Source organism: Glycine max, chromosome 12 (genome assembly GCF_000004515.6).
Source record: "Glycine max cultivar Williams 82 chromosome 12, Glycine_max_v4.0, whole genome shotgun sequence".
Taxonomy (NCBI): domain Eukaryota; kingdom Viridiplantae; phylum Streptophyta; class Magnoliopsida; order Fabales; family Fabaceae; genus Glycine; species Glycine max.
In genome coordinates this window covers 21,984,443-22,000,516 of record NC_038248.2, presented here as the reverse complement: position 1 = coordinate 22,000,516, position 16,074 = coordinate 21,984,443, and the positions used below count along the sequence as shown (strand labels likewise).

The 16,074-nt window shown below is 32.0% G+C and overlaps 1 protein-coding gene and 1 long non-coding RNA gene across 2 annotated transcripts; both read left to right on the top strand.

Moving 5' to 3' along the window:
* The first annotated feature begins 2,712 nt into the window (after positions 1 to 2,712).
* On the top strand, positions 2,713 to 4,277 carry LOC106795400 (uncharacterized). The gene is made up of 3 exons (XR_001383838.2): positions 2,713 to 2,829; positions 3,408 to 3,496; positions 4,066 to 4,277. It is a non-coding gene; the product is annotated as an uncharacterized lncRNA (long non-coding RNA).
* A 1,505-nt stretch (positions 4,278 to 5,782) lies between these two features.
* Positions 5,783 to 6,823, top strand: LOC100784408 (protein rpi-1). The gene has a single exon (XM_003541086.5). The coding sequence runs from the start codon at positions 6,416 to 6,418 to the stop codon at positions 6,821 to 6,823; it is 408 nt and encodes a 135-aa protein (XP_003541134.1). The 5' UTR covers positions 5,783 to 6,415.
* The last annotated feature ends 9,251 nt before the right edge of the window (positions 6,824 to 16,074 follow it).

Here is a 16,074-nt window from a genome sequence, read left to right as displayed (position 1 = left end):
CATTAGTGGGGTTAAACTGCCCCGTTAAGACACGTGCCACGGAGAGGGAGCCACATGCCGCGGAGGCCACGAGGGAGTTGAAGCCGGAGAACACGTTGGGGATGAGAGGGAAACTAGTGTCGTTTTCCATTGTGTATTTGCAGGTTTTAACGTAGCGGCTGCAGAGCGTGGGTTTATTTGCAGGTTTTAGCTCCACGTGCTGTTGCGGTGTCGTTTTGGTGGTGGATGATGGGCTTTGTTTGGTTTTAGCTTTTTGAGTGGTGGTGGTGGGGGTTTAGGGTTTGTGTTTGGGGTTTTTCTTCTGTTCTGAGGGGTGAAACTGCGTTGAGCGGTGGAGAGGGTCCATAAGTTGCAGGTGGTGGTGTTGTGACTAAGATTGGTTTTGGGACCATTTTTGTGGTGAGTGCGAACATGAGGGAGAGAGGGTTCAGGAGAAGTTTTGGGACCATTTTTGTGGTGATGCTGCTGATTTTGTTAAGCAGAATTTTTGGCCAGAGTTTGTGCCTAATTTGCAGTCTGCTATTCCGATGATAGTGACCCCGCCTGAGAAATGGGATGCCATTACACGCAAGAGCAGTGACATGTCATTGTCCATGGTGGTAAAGCTCTTAATTATTGATGAAGTCCATCTACTCAATGATGATAAAGGTCCTGTGATAGAGGCTCTAGTTGCCAGGACCCTACGGCAGGTAACGCATATGTCTTATTTCCTCTTTTTTTTTTCTTGTACAAATTTAGTTAGGAGATTTGCTTAGATTTATTTTATTTTCTTTTGTATATATGAATTTCCAGACATTGGCTTATGACAGCTAGCCTGATATCTATCTTATTTGCTCCACATATAAGGTGAGCTTCCTATATGATTGATTTTGCCTTGTTGCTTCCTATATGATTGATTTTGCGTTGGGTACTTGGGTCTGACAATCCCTCCATACTTTCGTTGTCATTTATCATTGGAACTCATGTTGGATCCTGTTATTGTGGCTTCAGGTCAAACATATGTCAAACATATGAGAGGCAATCCATCCAAAAGTGGCTTGATCATGGGCTGAATGTTTGTCCGAAAACTCATCAGAGACTTACTCATGCAAATGTCATTCCTAATTACACTATCAAATCTCATGTTATTAGATTGATTGAAGACCTTCACATGTATGCTTATTTCATAATGTATATTAATCAACATATACTCACATTTTCTTTCATTTCACCTTTACTTCATTTTCTTTTTAGCTCCTTAAATATGTTGAGTTTACAATAAACCTTGATTTTTAGTTCATCTAGTCAATCAGTCCCCAGCCCCAGGCTCAAGAAAATCCTCTCAAGCAGCTGCTGCAATGGAGCTGCACTGTCGAATCAAAATCTCACTATCCCTATGTCCTTTGCATTGCATTGTTTCAGACACCACATTCGTCCAAAACCAACTCAAAAAAAGCAAATGACTATAATAATACTATTATTCTATGTCACTCTACTGTTATAGACTCCTAGTAGTTATGATAATATTGTAAAATCTAAAAAGCTTTGGTTTTTCCACTTACGAGCCCTATATGCTATGCTGCTGCTACTACTTCCCTCGAGTGCGTGGTATTTCCAAAGCAAAGCAGAAAGACAAAAACCGCAGGTTCTTTCTTTTATCTCTCTTACCTATCCCATTATTTTATTATTTCTTAGCTCTTTTTTTTTCTCTCACCGTGTGTTTGATTATGAACCATTAAAATTAGTTTTATATAAATCTTGTTCTAATTATAAACTTCCCTTCACCATTTTTGATCATATACTCACATGTTTAGTATGGGTGAGTTAGTTAAATATATATATTAGTTAAGTTTCTTGAGTTTTGTAGACTTCATATTGTCCCATTGCCGTTGCAGAACCTTTGTGTGACTTGTGAAATAAATTATAATATTTTTTAATTTATTTTCACTCATTTATGTATCTCTTCATCAAATATCTTTCATTTCTATTTTATTTTTTTGTATCTATATATAATAGTAAATAATATTAATAGTAATAAAAATTAAATATAATATTAACATAAATAATAAAATAAATATAATAAATAATATATATGGCACGGGTAATATTGAGGCCATTAAATGCCAAAAGGCAAAGCAATGACCCAAGGGTGCATTATACTGATGTAAACAGAAGGAAATACTGAAATTGTTATAGTAGAATGAAATTTGCTTAGAAATTCGTATACACTGTACAAAACCATTGAGCCTTTATCTAGTAGCTACAAGCATATTTGATTTTTTAAAATATTTTTGTTTGCATTTTTTGTTTTTATAAATAATTACAAAGATGACATTATTTTTATTTTATCTCCTATTTTAAAGACTTGTATAGAAATTGGTGAACATATGTAGTTTATCAAAATGAGAGTTTACCATTGACACCAACAAAGCTAGTTTATTTTCCAGTTTCTGTTGTTTACAAATAATTACAAAAATTTCTATTTTTATTTCTTATTTTTAAGGCTTTGTTTAAAAAATGGTGAACATGTGTTGTATAAAAAACATGATGTATGATTATTGCATTTTATGTCTACCTTTTTAGGTATGTATGAGATCAATTATTTCATTTAACCTTAATTTAAAACTATGTTTGGCCCATTTTTAGTTAGAATGTAACTATTTAGGAATTTAATTAACTAGTCTTTTAAAGTTTAAGCTAAATTATTAACGTTTGAAGTCTTTTTAATATAAAGGAATTTGGAGTAGCTCAAGGTCAAGGTTTTGGAGCCTAGAAAATAGAAGTTAGAAGCACCACTTTTCAAAAGCTTTATTTGCTCGGTGAATCTTTCATTTTGCCCAACAAATGAATGTAAGTAGGTAATAAACATATGAATTTTAAGAACTAGATAAAGTTCTGTGAGAAGATTTCTGAATTGATTTTCTCTAATTCCTAGAAAATTGATGTTAAAATTTCAATTTCTTCTTAAGTTTATTGTAGTAGGTCTACAATTATTTATTTTCTGAGTTTCATTGTTATTCTAGGATTTCCTTGCAAAGGAATTTGCTGTTTCTTCTCAAGTTTATTGTAGTAGGTCTAAATATATTATTAGACAAATTATAAAAAAATAGATACTTGTTCTAATTTATATTAATTTTTACTATTTTGAATTTAAATATTTTTTAACCCGTTTCTAATTTGCTAAGTTCTCCTCATATTCTAGTATTGGGATTTGGATCTAAGCATCGTGCAGGGTGATTTAAATGCGAAAAATAAATTTTTGACAAATATTATTGTAAGCTACGAAGATGTCATTGAATTGGTTATATGGTTATTTAGAGACTATCTAAAATTGAAACATTTGTAATGATGATACGGTGTGTTTTAAAAATATAAACTAAACCATATATATGCTTATCTTCAATGCATTTGTTTTTTTGTTTGGTCAGCGCTTGCTCATCTTCAATGGACAAAATAGTGCGACTGTGGCATTTGTCTAGCAAGTCTTGTCTGAAAGTTTTTTCCCACGGTGACTATGGTGAGCACATCCATCTATCACATCTTGCATGCTCTGTTCTTTGCTTTTCCCTGTTCTCAATAGAGTTTATAGACTACACTCGACTCCTTTTGGCACAATAATATTAAGTAATTGTCAGAGTACATGCAATTGTGTTAGCAATACACTTTACACTTATTATTGTACTTTTCAACACATAATTATTGGTTGAAATTTATTATTTTGTGAATTTCAATAAATTTCAACTAATAGTAAATAGTTTGTTGGAAATAATGTATTTGGAAGTGTGATGCTAGGCATTTCTCAAATTTGAATTAGATTCACAGCATGAGAGTTAGTCATTTAGTCATGTATTTTAAATTTCTCAAAGATGGATTTGGGGAAAGAAAATACTACCTACTTCCCTAACCTAAATTTAAGACTCTTTTTTGAAGTTTCTGATATATTAATTATTTTTTTATCAGAATATCTTTAATTATTTTACAATAAATACTATGAATTATTAAAAACATAAATGCATTCTCACTCTTATAAGAATTAGAGAAAAAGGATTCTGATTCATGTTACTTTAAATATTGTTTTTAATTCAGGTATTTATCTTGGACTGATTGGAAAGAGGATTTCTACTCCCTCAGGTGCAATATATGTTGGCCTTGAAACGCATTATGTTCCATCTGGAAAGTTAAGTTTATTTAAGGATGCCCTGTAGATCACAAACTTGTATGTTAGTTTCAAATTAATTGTCAATATTCTAAGAACCATTATTACATAAATATTCTACCATGCTAACAATGTTACATATTCTAATGTCAATTAGTTGAAACTTCTATTGTATGATAATGTAAATTGTTGGAAAAATGTAGACTATATAAAAATCAAGCAGAAAAAGGTACAAAAATAAATAAATTAGACTAGACATACTAAGACGGTTATGGGAAAACCGTCTTAGTATAATGGACCTTCTACGACGGTTATGCGTTCAACCGTCTTAGAAAGATGACTATATTAAGACATTTTTTCCATAACCGTCTTAGTATAGTCTGTATATTTATAATTTTTTAAGACGGTTGTATATATAACCGTCGTAAAAAGTCTATTATACTAAGACAGTTTTTCTTTAACCGTCTTAGTATAGTTTGTGTATGTAAGACTTTCTAAGACGGTTATGCGTACAACCGTCGTAAAAAGTCTATTATATTAAGACGGGTTATGTCAAAAATCGTCTTTGATAAATAACACATACTAAAACGGTTATTCGAATAACCGTCCTAAAAAATTGACTATACAAAGACGGTTACAAAACCGTCGTTATAAATATACGTTGATTTTACGACACTGCGTTCTACGACGATTAAAAACCGTCATAAAATGCCTTTAAAAACCGACTTAAAAACCCATTTCTGTAATAGTGCATCCTTAATGTAGGGCTGCTCGAGCAATGCGCTCCTTAGACCTCAAGTCTTTTTCTTTTTCGCCCTTAGTGGCAAATTTGAACCAGATGTGAAACTTTTAATGAAAATTGACATGAAGACATAAATGATTATTCCATTCTTTTAATAATAATATATCAAATTATTAACCTTTAATATGTTATCAATTTAAAACTACAAATACGATTTTAAAAACAATAAAAATAAAGATGTAAGGAAATAAAGATTGAGGTTAGCGGAAAATACAAAAGAAAGAAAATTTGTATATAATATAAATGTAACATGACAAGATAAATAAATGTCACAGTGACGTAACAATTTTGTAATTACATTAAACTAGTAAGTCAAGACCTTAATACATAACATATTAATTTTAAAAAATTTCATACCCCATTTTGTGCCAGTTCCTTTTGTGCTTCCCTCTTCCTACTCCACGTGGACTCCTTCCCTTCTCCTTCTCCCTCTTAGGGTAATTTTCCCATTCACATAACACAAGCAAAATATATTTTTGTTTTGTTATCTTTTTAGATGCACAATGAAAATGTATTTTCACTGTGTGTGTTTTTTGTTCTTACCAAAAATATATTTTTGTTTTGTTTTATCTTTTTTCGTTGTCTTTGTTGAGATGCATACCAAAAATGTATTCTTATTGTATTTTTTTATGTACATTCCCATTTTTGTATAGATTTAAATTTTTTATGAATTTTTAAAAATTATTGATTAATATTTTTGTTAATAATTAATAATTTAATTTTTGCAAATTAATATTATTCTATTTTTATTTTTGTGATGAAACAAGAAGGCTTAGCAAAGTGCAACTCTGGGGGACGAAGACAGAGGAGGGAGGGCGGGGGCAATGATCAAGTAGGCGGTTGATTTGTGTTGACATTTGTATTAATTATGTATTTAACTTGTTATGTTGTATGTATAATTGTTTTTTACGAACTTATATTTTACAATTTATTTTATGGTCAGATTATAACTTTTTTCTTTATCCACTAGTTAAACAGTTCAAGTCTAGTAATATAACAAAGAATTCTTAATTAAATTCATAAAAAAAACAACAACAAGCAACATTAACTGCTCATGTGATAATAAAAAATAAAAATAAAAATAAAAATAAAAATAAAATAAAAACACCCAACAAAATTATGATTATATTATGTTATGTAATGAATCATGATTCCGTCTTATGTTTTGAGAGTAAAAACAAATTAATTGCAGAAACATGATTTTGCGGTATATGCTCCATGGCAAAATTTTAATTTCCAGGAAAGAATATTTTCAAGAAAAGTCACCACCCATGTGCGTAGTGAGAATTCGTTCCAAAGGATACAAATTTTCAGGGTCTAGCCGGCCAGCTCCAGAACCTTCAACCACAGCGCCACGACACTCCTAAAACCCTAAACCCCTCCCCCCTTCTTCCCTCTATATACAAACAAACTAGCCACCTTTCAATTCCTTCACTCAGAAAACAGAGTTTCACATAGAAACATCACTCACCGCAAAAATGGCGACAAGAACGCTGCTGAAGCTAAAGCCAAACCTCAAACTTCCGTTACGTTTCTTCCGCAACCCCACTCTGGCCCTGACCCGACCCGTTGTCCCGCTTACCCGACCCGTTTTCCCGCTTGCCCGACCCGAATCCCCCTCGCTCGCCCTCTTCAAACCCTTCACCGTTCAGTTCCCGGGCATGATCGCAAGGCAAATGGCCACTGCGAGGTCGCCACGTGGCGCCTCAAAAAGGAACGAGGAGAAGGAGGAGGACGGCGGCGACGACGATGATGATGGTGGTGCTGATTTTGACGACGAGGATGGGTTCGATCTTGACGAAGAGTTCGACGGTTCCGATGAAAGTGACGGTTTTGATGACGAGGAAGAAGAAGAGAAACCCAAGGGAAAGAAGAAGAGATGGTGACTTTTTTTTATAAAAAATAAACTTTTAAGCTTTGCTTTTCCGGTATCTGTCATCGATTTCGGATGAATTAGGGTTTTCTCTGTTGTGTTGTTGAATTTTACTTCAATCTTTATATGTTTCCTATTTCAATGGTTTTCTTTTTGTCTATGGCTTCGTTTAAGCCCTGCAGAATCTTCATTCTTGGTTCTGTAGGGGGAAATGAAAGAGAGGTTTTTTGTTTACCATTATAGTTTTCTTTTCAAGACTATTTTTCATTTTGGGTTGGTCAAGAAACAATTTATGAAGATGGGCGATTCTTGTCATGACAGTAGGTGGTGCCAATAAAAAAGACTTCGTGATGATACTACTCTCTGTTCTGTGCCACCTTTTCATGTGGGTGTCAAAATAGGTGACGTCCATTTGCAAGGCTTCTCATAAAAACAAAATCTTTTTCTAACTAAATTTTTATATAAGTTTCTATCACTATAATTTTTTATATTAATTTTTTAAATAAAACTTTTTTTTTCTACGAACTGAAAAATGACAACAATAGTTTTCTATTAAATTCTGTTTTACAACTATATTTTATTTCTACAAAATTTTAAATAAAACTATTTATCACTCTTCAAACTAAAATATGACAACAATAATTTTTTATTAACATTTTTGTATTCTTGTATCACTAGTTTTTTCTATTAAATTTTTAAATAAAACTTGATAATAATAAGTTTCTATTAAGTTTTTCTATAACTATACTTTATTTCTATTAAATTTTAAATAAAACAAGTTTTTCCTCTACAAATCTAAAAAAAAAAGCAACAATAATTTTTTATTAAAGTTTTTTCTTTTCAACTGTACTGTTTTTTACTAAATTTTTAAACAAAGCTACTTTTGCTACAAATCTTATAAATTACAACAATAATTTTTTATTAAACTTTTTTTATAACTATACTTTTTTCTACCATTTATTTCTACAACCATAGTTTTTCCTAAAAAGTAACAAAAGAAAAACCAAATATTTTCTATCTATACAAATATTACTTATATTTTCGAACAAAATATTATAGGAAATATTTAGTTCCTACAAATATTATACTTTTTTCTATGACTTTTTTCTACAACTGTTGTTTTTTCCTACAAAGTAACAAAACAAAAACCAAATATTTTCTATCTATACTAATATACTTATATTACTTATAATTTTTGAAAAAAAAATATTATACGAAATATTTAGTTCCTGCAAATATTATAGAAACAAAAGTAACAAATATGTTCTATCTATAGAAAATGGCAACCAAATGTTTCCTATAATTTTCAAACTAAACTTAGGCAACCAAAATATTTAAAAAAATTATTTAAAAATTTAGTTAGAAAATATTTTTATCAAGAGAAACCTTGCATAGTGATGCAATCACATGGATCAGAATAACATCACCATGACACCTAATTCAAAAGGTGACACAAATTAAAATGGCGTCACAATGAAAGTCTCTTCTATTAACGTTATCCATTGACAAAAATTACTTATTTTGATAAATTATTTTTTGACCAACTCAAAATGGAAAATAGTTTTAAAAAAACTATAATGGTAAAAGGAGAAGGGGGAATTTTGAAATTAAAATTAAAGATAAATAAAATGTTTGATTAGTATTTTTTTTTATTTCTTTAATCAAATCAAAGAAAATGCATCTATAAGTACCTGTAGCTTTAAGGTTTGATTTGTTGTATTGTGATTTTTGTTGGTGTGTTGGAATGAGTGAAAAAGAAAGAAAAATACTAAGAATTACGCTTGGAAAGAAGTTTGAGTGATGTAAAACCATTTCTAAAGCGAGATTTGATTTTTATTTTATTTTATCTGGAATTAAAAAAAGAATCTTTATACAGAGCAATAAAAAAACTATGTAGAGACTACAATTTTTATGGTATAAAACAGCTAAAATTCTACAATCGGTAGTAAACTACTAATTAAAAGAATTATGTACAAACTAAAATTTATAGTTTTCTAGTATAGGAACCTAAAAGGAGATAACTACATGTACCAAATGAATAGTTTAACCCATTATTTTTTAGACGGAGTCTAGGGTGGAAAAACTTGTGTTACATCAACTCATAAAAATATAAACGGCTGAATTTTATTTTTATTTTTTCTTTTCTGTTTTTCCCTAATTTGTCCTTCTCACTCGGGCCAGATGCTCCGCCTTTCTGTTCGTCTTCTTCGTTGTCGTAACCCTCTTTTCTTTTTTGTTGACGCACTTGCAATGGAAACTATGGTCAGAAAACCTTCAGCTTCTCGACGTTGACGTACGCGCTGAGGCAGATGCAGCACTCTGTCTCCTCCGTCGCACGGTTCTGCGTCGACAACGCCTGGTGCAGAACAACCGGCAGCCTCTTGATCACGTCGGGTTCGAGGTCCACCTGCTCCTGTTTCGGCGGCGACAGAGGCTGCGTGTGGTGTGGATAGACGGCGTCGAAGCGGCGGGGAAGTGACAGATCTGGCATGCGAAGACAAAGAGCGCATTAAAGAGGAGGAGGATGAAAAAGAGTTTGCATGTGGATTTCGGTGGTTTGGTCATCGAGCTCCATGTCGTAGTGCCAATTGAGTGAATCCGAGTCCCGAATCAGCATCGTGAAGGATTTGATAACGAACCAGTGATGCCGAGCAAAACGACGTCATTCTAAATCACCGCACAGAGTTATGAACAGTGAAAGGATTTGCGGGAATGGCGAGGTGGGTTTCATGGAGGAGAAGAAGTTGCAGGCGGCTGGAGGTGGTGGAAGGGAGAGCGACGAGAGAGAAGGAAGCGATGGGACAACTCTATAAAATAATAGATTAATTGGAAAAAAAAGAAAAATAGCATCCGTTGATTTTAAAGTTAATAATATATCCAACGGTGAAAATAAACTGGTGGGAAACTTGACAAAGTGAAAAATAAACTTTCTCATAAAATTAGTCTATTTTTTTTTTGTAAAAAAAAAATAGAACTAGTCTATTTTTTAACTATAATTTCACACAAGCATGTGTTCCAACAATCACTGCCTAATACTAAATTAAATTCTCCAAGATTTCCATGCTTCTAGGTTTGGAACTCATAATGACTGATATGATGCATATAATGACGGCAAATTGGGCAACTGGGTTTTTCCTCTAACCAATGCTTTATACAATCACAATGAAAAGTGTGGCCACAAACAGAGAAAACAAGGCACTCTTCCCCCTTCTTAAAATCCTCCAAGCAAATTGCACACTCACTTACACATGATGATGCCATTGCTTGGCTTCCAAAACACAATACACATCCTAACAGCTTCTTAACTTGTTGCCTCTTGCCACCCCTTTTTTCCTCAACAACCCAAAAAAGCTTATTGAAAACCCTCACTACCCTTTGGTTATTTTGTGGTGTTTGTGCATGAAAAGAGGTTCTTTCTCTCAATTCTCTCCTATCTTGCATGAACCTGCAAAGGAAGAGGGTGGTGATGTAAAGGGCTAGAAGAATGGCCACGGAAACAATGGGTGACAAAACGTAGAGGCACATGAAGATTAGTGTTGTGATGGAAAGAGCAGCAATGAAGGAAAGCATGGGAGGAGAAGGCGGTGTTGGTGATAAGAATGCATGGATTCTTGGCACCCTGTTGTTGTTGTGGTGGTTGTGGTCCATGATGTGACTGTTTGAGCACAGATTTGAAAGCTTGACATGCTTGTTCTTATTTGGATGCAACAGGGACGACATTGATTTAGGGAGATTAAATACAGTGTGAAGAAGAGTTGAGTGCCAACCAAGACTGGTTCCCACAAGTATGATTTTGAATTTTGTTGTCTATGTAAATACTTTAATGATAGATAATATTATCCAAGGAATTTTTTTTTGTTTTAATACTTTATCATTTTTATCAAATTTGTTTCTATTTAATGAAGTGTAGTTGGATTGAATGACAAAGACATTATTAAAAGATGATTTTTTTTTTCAAAATGAGATGATTGTTGTTATTTGCTCTAATATTGAATTATTGGTTTGATTGAATAACTAAAAAAATAAATCAACATTTCTTTCTTGTTTCGGGTGGATGAATTTTTTCAATTGAAAAATCTTCTATATAGATAATATGCATTCCAATTTAGAAACATCCGAGGCCAAAGTTATAAGAATTTTCTAGAATGTTAGTTAAATTTTGATGAACTCTTGAGACTTCACTTATGTAAATTTTTATAAAAAAATTACACAACGACATAGATAAATACAAAATAAAAAAATAAAAAAATGTAAAGAGATTAGAATTATAAATAGTTTAATTTGATGTATAGTGTAAGTTAAGATTTTTAGAAAGTTCACCATTAATTAGAAATAATTTTAAATATGATTTCTAGAAGAAGAATTATAAAAATAATAAACTTATTTTATAATTTATTTTTAATAAGTGATTGAAAGATAATATAATATAAGTGAATTGTAATTAATTTTTTTTATAAATATGGTGTCTTAAATGTTCTTAATTACTTTGAAAAGTAAATATTAAATAATTTTTATATAATAAATAAATTTGATTCGGCCGAATAGATTATAGAGGAAACTGTTCAGCCAGCTCAGGATCTACGCATGCAGCGGCTCTTACTATTAAAAAGAGAAGTATAATTATGTTATCTTATTAATATTTTTAAATATTTTATAAATGAATAAAGAAAACATTAATTAGTGTCATAAAGTCACTAATTAATGAAATAAAGGTATTTTTTCTATTTAAAAGTAATTATTAATACTAGCGGACATTTTTTTTTCGCTGTTCTATTTTTATTTTCTAAAGTTAATATATTTTTACAATTGGACAAATGGTATTTAGTATCCTAATAACATTCATTAAAAAATTTAAAATATAAATATTTTATGTAAAGCAAAAAATTGCGTTGTCTATGACCTTCTTTAGGCTCTCATATGATTTATATAATAAATATATTTTTTTAATTCCTTAACGTCCTAAAGAGACTGATTATCAAGACTCTTTAAAATCTTACTATACTTATTACACATGCAACAGTAAACGTATATTTTATTTTGTCCTAAAATTAATATAGATAACAATGTATATATAAGAAGATCATTTGTTACCATGCATCAAAATTAACGTCTTATATGTAAAAAATTATAAAATAAAATTTGACACTAACTAAAAAAATTAATAACACATCAAAGCAGAATTATTACAATATATCAAATTTAATACAATAGATATGTATTGGCGTAATATCTAACATTTTAAAGTTAAGTATACTTGAGAGTTTTATTTAACAATTGATCTATTATTTACAAAATTAATAATATGTGAAGTATTGTGATGATGACACTAAAAATCCACTTCCATGTTCTTTGGCAACCTCTTCGTTGAAAGTTGAAACCTACACCCATTGATAAAGGAGATTTGAGAGATAAAATAAATAAAATTAACAAACAGATCAACATTAACAATTAAGAGAGATAAATTATAACATATTGATTAGTTTTGAATTTTATAATAATAATAATAATAATAATAATAATAATAGATACAGTCATACAGAAAGTTAAATAAAAACAAATTAGAGAAAAGGAAATAGGTGTCTTAGATCATTAATATGTCCACTAATATTTGGTTAGAATTGTTTAAAATAACGAATTTGAATCAAACATAGAAATACTACTAAAAAATGATTATTTTATGACATATGAAACCATCTTATAATATGATAGATGACGTTTTTATAATTAAAAGAGTTAAATTTATTTTTTATGTTACATATTCTAAGACGGTTATAAGAAACCGTGTTAGAATGTACACTTGTAGCAAAATTGTAAATAAAATGAAAAAGACAATGATGGTTTTTTGTTGATAACCATCGTCATTTTTTATGCCCCTAATTAAATATATCCACTATTGACACCGCGCTACCTTCTTCATCCCTCACCTCTATCATTTATCTCTGTCACCCACTGCAACTCCGTCGTGATGACACCAAGCTCTCGCCGCCTCTGTGAGTCATGCCTTCCGTCACCGTGTTAGAGATTGCTCCCTTATAGCTAAGATGAAATAATGTCCTGTTAGGGTACCCTGATTAGGTTTGACAACACTTAGTATTTTTTTTGGTATGAGGAATGGTTTAGTTGACAATGAAATTCTGTGAGTAATGTCAAGATACAATTTTTCCTAGACTTTGAGTTGCTCACATTGTACGCATTGCTACACACCCTAGTGCCATTAGGGTAACTTCTATTTTCTTTCCATGAAGTTTTGTTTAACTAGATTCTTTGAAAATTGTAGGAGACACATGTTATCTACTTTTGTCTTTAATTTGAGCATGGGCACGCTTCACGAGCAGTTGCACTTTTAATACGGTGAGTGAATGACATCATCTTCTGACTTTCATTGAAGTGGTATTTTACCTTTGTTTTACACTTAAGTTTCCATGAGCACTAACTGTTGTTCAAAAGTTTTACATTTCATATTTGGTTCAGGGTTAGCCTTGATAGGTGTGGCATAAAATATCTTTGGTATTTGTGTGTATGGTCAATTAGTGGTCTAAGCCTCTAATGAAGAACCTGAGTCATTTTGCAAGTAGGATTGTAATATTAAGTAGGATTGTGTGTACGATAAATTTGGCCTTTGACATAATTCGAAAGTGGGTCTTTTTATAAGCTTTGCATAAGCTATTCATATAAGGTATCTAAGAGAACTTGTAATACGTATGTTAAAAACATCTTCATAGCTTTTTTTTTCAATTTTAAATAAATTGACTCGTTCAATGTTGTCCTATTATAAAGAGTTTGACAATGATTTTCACCATAATAATTCAAATATTGATTTTCATTGCAACAATACACTACACATAAACATCTCATCCCCTTACATGTCGGGTTAAAGTGATGGAACTCTCACGCCTTATCACTATTCTAGCTGGATCTCACCATGTTTATTGTACTTTCATGTCAAAAACAAATATACTGTGACATTTGACTCATCATAAACAAAGATAATTAAATTTACACCTCTTTAACTAGTGTTATTGATAATTGTTTTTTCCTCCTTGGTTGGATAATAATTTGGCCTTCACATGATTCAAAAGTGGGTCTTTTTATAAACTTTGCATAAGCTATTCATATAAGGTATCTTACAGAACTTGTAAAAATAAGTTAAAAACATCTTATATATGGATTAGTTATAATGTTAACATAAGTTCATAAGTTCTTGCTAACACTATCACAAAAACTTAACATATGATCTTAGTCATAAGATATTTTTATAAGGTCTTTTTATAAGTCCAACAAAGTTTTTATAGTAAGTTCTTCCAATTGGGACCTTAGTTATTTGATTTGAGGGTGTGTTTAATAAATTGATATTGAAAATTACTTGAATGATATGAAGTTATCTACAACTAACATGTGAATATACTCAAAATGTAGGGAGTTTTTGTTATAGGTAGGTTGTTGCCAACTTTTGTATTTTTCATCTTTGTAGGTATAAAGTTTAGTCTTCTTTGTCCTTACTTGTACCCCACTATGAATATGATTTTAGGGGGTTTTCCAATAGAATGAATGTCTGTAAGTGACATGTAAATTGGTTCTATAATTGTGCCTCCAACCCCCCCACCCCCCCCCCCCCCCGGGGGTGGTTTGTTGATGTAGCTTCATGTGGAGCTTGTAGGCCTTGGATCTTCTTCATCAATAGAGTCCTTTGCTTCTTGAAGATTAATGGCAGCAGAATGGAAATGGAAGAATGATGATTGGAGGCGCCACCTCAAGGAGATGAGTCTAGAAGAAGCTCACCACCATAGGAAGCCATGAATAAGAGCTTGAAGGTAGGAGAAGATGAAAGTAGGGAGAAGGAGAGAAGGAGCACGAAATTTTGTTCCTCAAAAGAGGTCTGAACTTGGAAGTGCTATTCTCAAATGATCAAAGTTGAAAAAAATGCACACACATAGCCTCTATTTATAGCTTAAGTGTCACACAAAATTCGAGGGAAATTTGAATTTCTATTCGTATTTCACTTGAATTTGAAATTGAATTTGTGGAGCCAAAATTTCACTAATTATGATTAGTGAATTTTAGCTATGGTTCAGCCCACCAATCCAAGATCAAGTCCAAGATTCTCCATTCAGTGTGCTTAGGTGTCATGAGGCATGTAAAACATGAATGACATGCACAAAGTGTGACTATATGATGTGACAATGGGGTGTAACAAGAAAATGCTCACCTCCCCCTCTAAAATTTAATTGGATTGAGCTTCTCCCAATTCAATTAAATTTATTTCCAACCACACACATCAAATATTCACTTAATGCATGTGAAATTATAAAACTACCCTTAATACAAAACTAGTCTAGGTGCCCTAAAATACAAGGGTTGAAAAATGCTACATTTCTAGGGTACCTTACCTATATTATGGAGCCCTAAATACAATGCCCAAAAATAATGAAACCTTAATCTAATATGTACAAAGATAAGTGGGCTCATACTTAGTCCATGGGCCCAAAATCTATCCTAAGGCTCATGAGAACCCTAGGGTCTTCTCTTGCATCTCTAGCCCAATCTTCTTGGAGTCTTCTATCCAATGCCCTTGTGGGGTAGGATTGCATCATTCCCTCCCCCTTGAAAAGGATTTGACTTCAAATCCCGAGGTTCTTGAAACTCTAGGCTTTTTTCCTCAACACCTGTAAAAAGAATAAAAACATATGTATTAGTGGTATTTGGTATGTTGAAGTAAGGTAAGGTCTGAAAACCCATTTCCTGGGCATCTTCCCATGAAGGAACATGGTTCCTCACCAACTCAATGAGTGGTGCTACAAGTATAGAAAAATATGGGACAAACCTTTTGTAAAAGTTTGTTAAGTCATGGAAGCCCTAAATTTTTCTTATACTTGGTGGAGTGGGCCACTCATGAATGACCTTTATTCTCTTAGGGTTCATGGGGACCCCTTGATCACTATTTAAAAAATTAAGAAAAATAATGCAATAAAACATACCTTTTTCTATACTTTCATGTTGATTATTCCTACCAAAAAGTATGACAAACCTAAGATGTCCCATATGAGTACCTAAGTTTGTATTGAAACTAAAAATAAGAACAAACCTACCTAATGAGTCCCTATGTACACAAATCATGAAGATGTTGGGTGCACGAGTGATTTTACAAAAGAGGGTTGCACCACTCAAAACATTCATCATACCACCTATTTTAGAAATTTGGTGCCTAATAATACCTATTTTGGGCACCAACAAAGCACAAGGATTTAAGCTCTTGAAAACCAAACT

Excerpts from the sequence above, each read along its gene's own strand:
- LOC100784408 (XM_003541086.5), top strand. The coding sequence starts at position 6,416 with ATGGCGACAAGAACGCTGCTGAAGCTAAAGCCAAACCTCAAACTTCCG.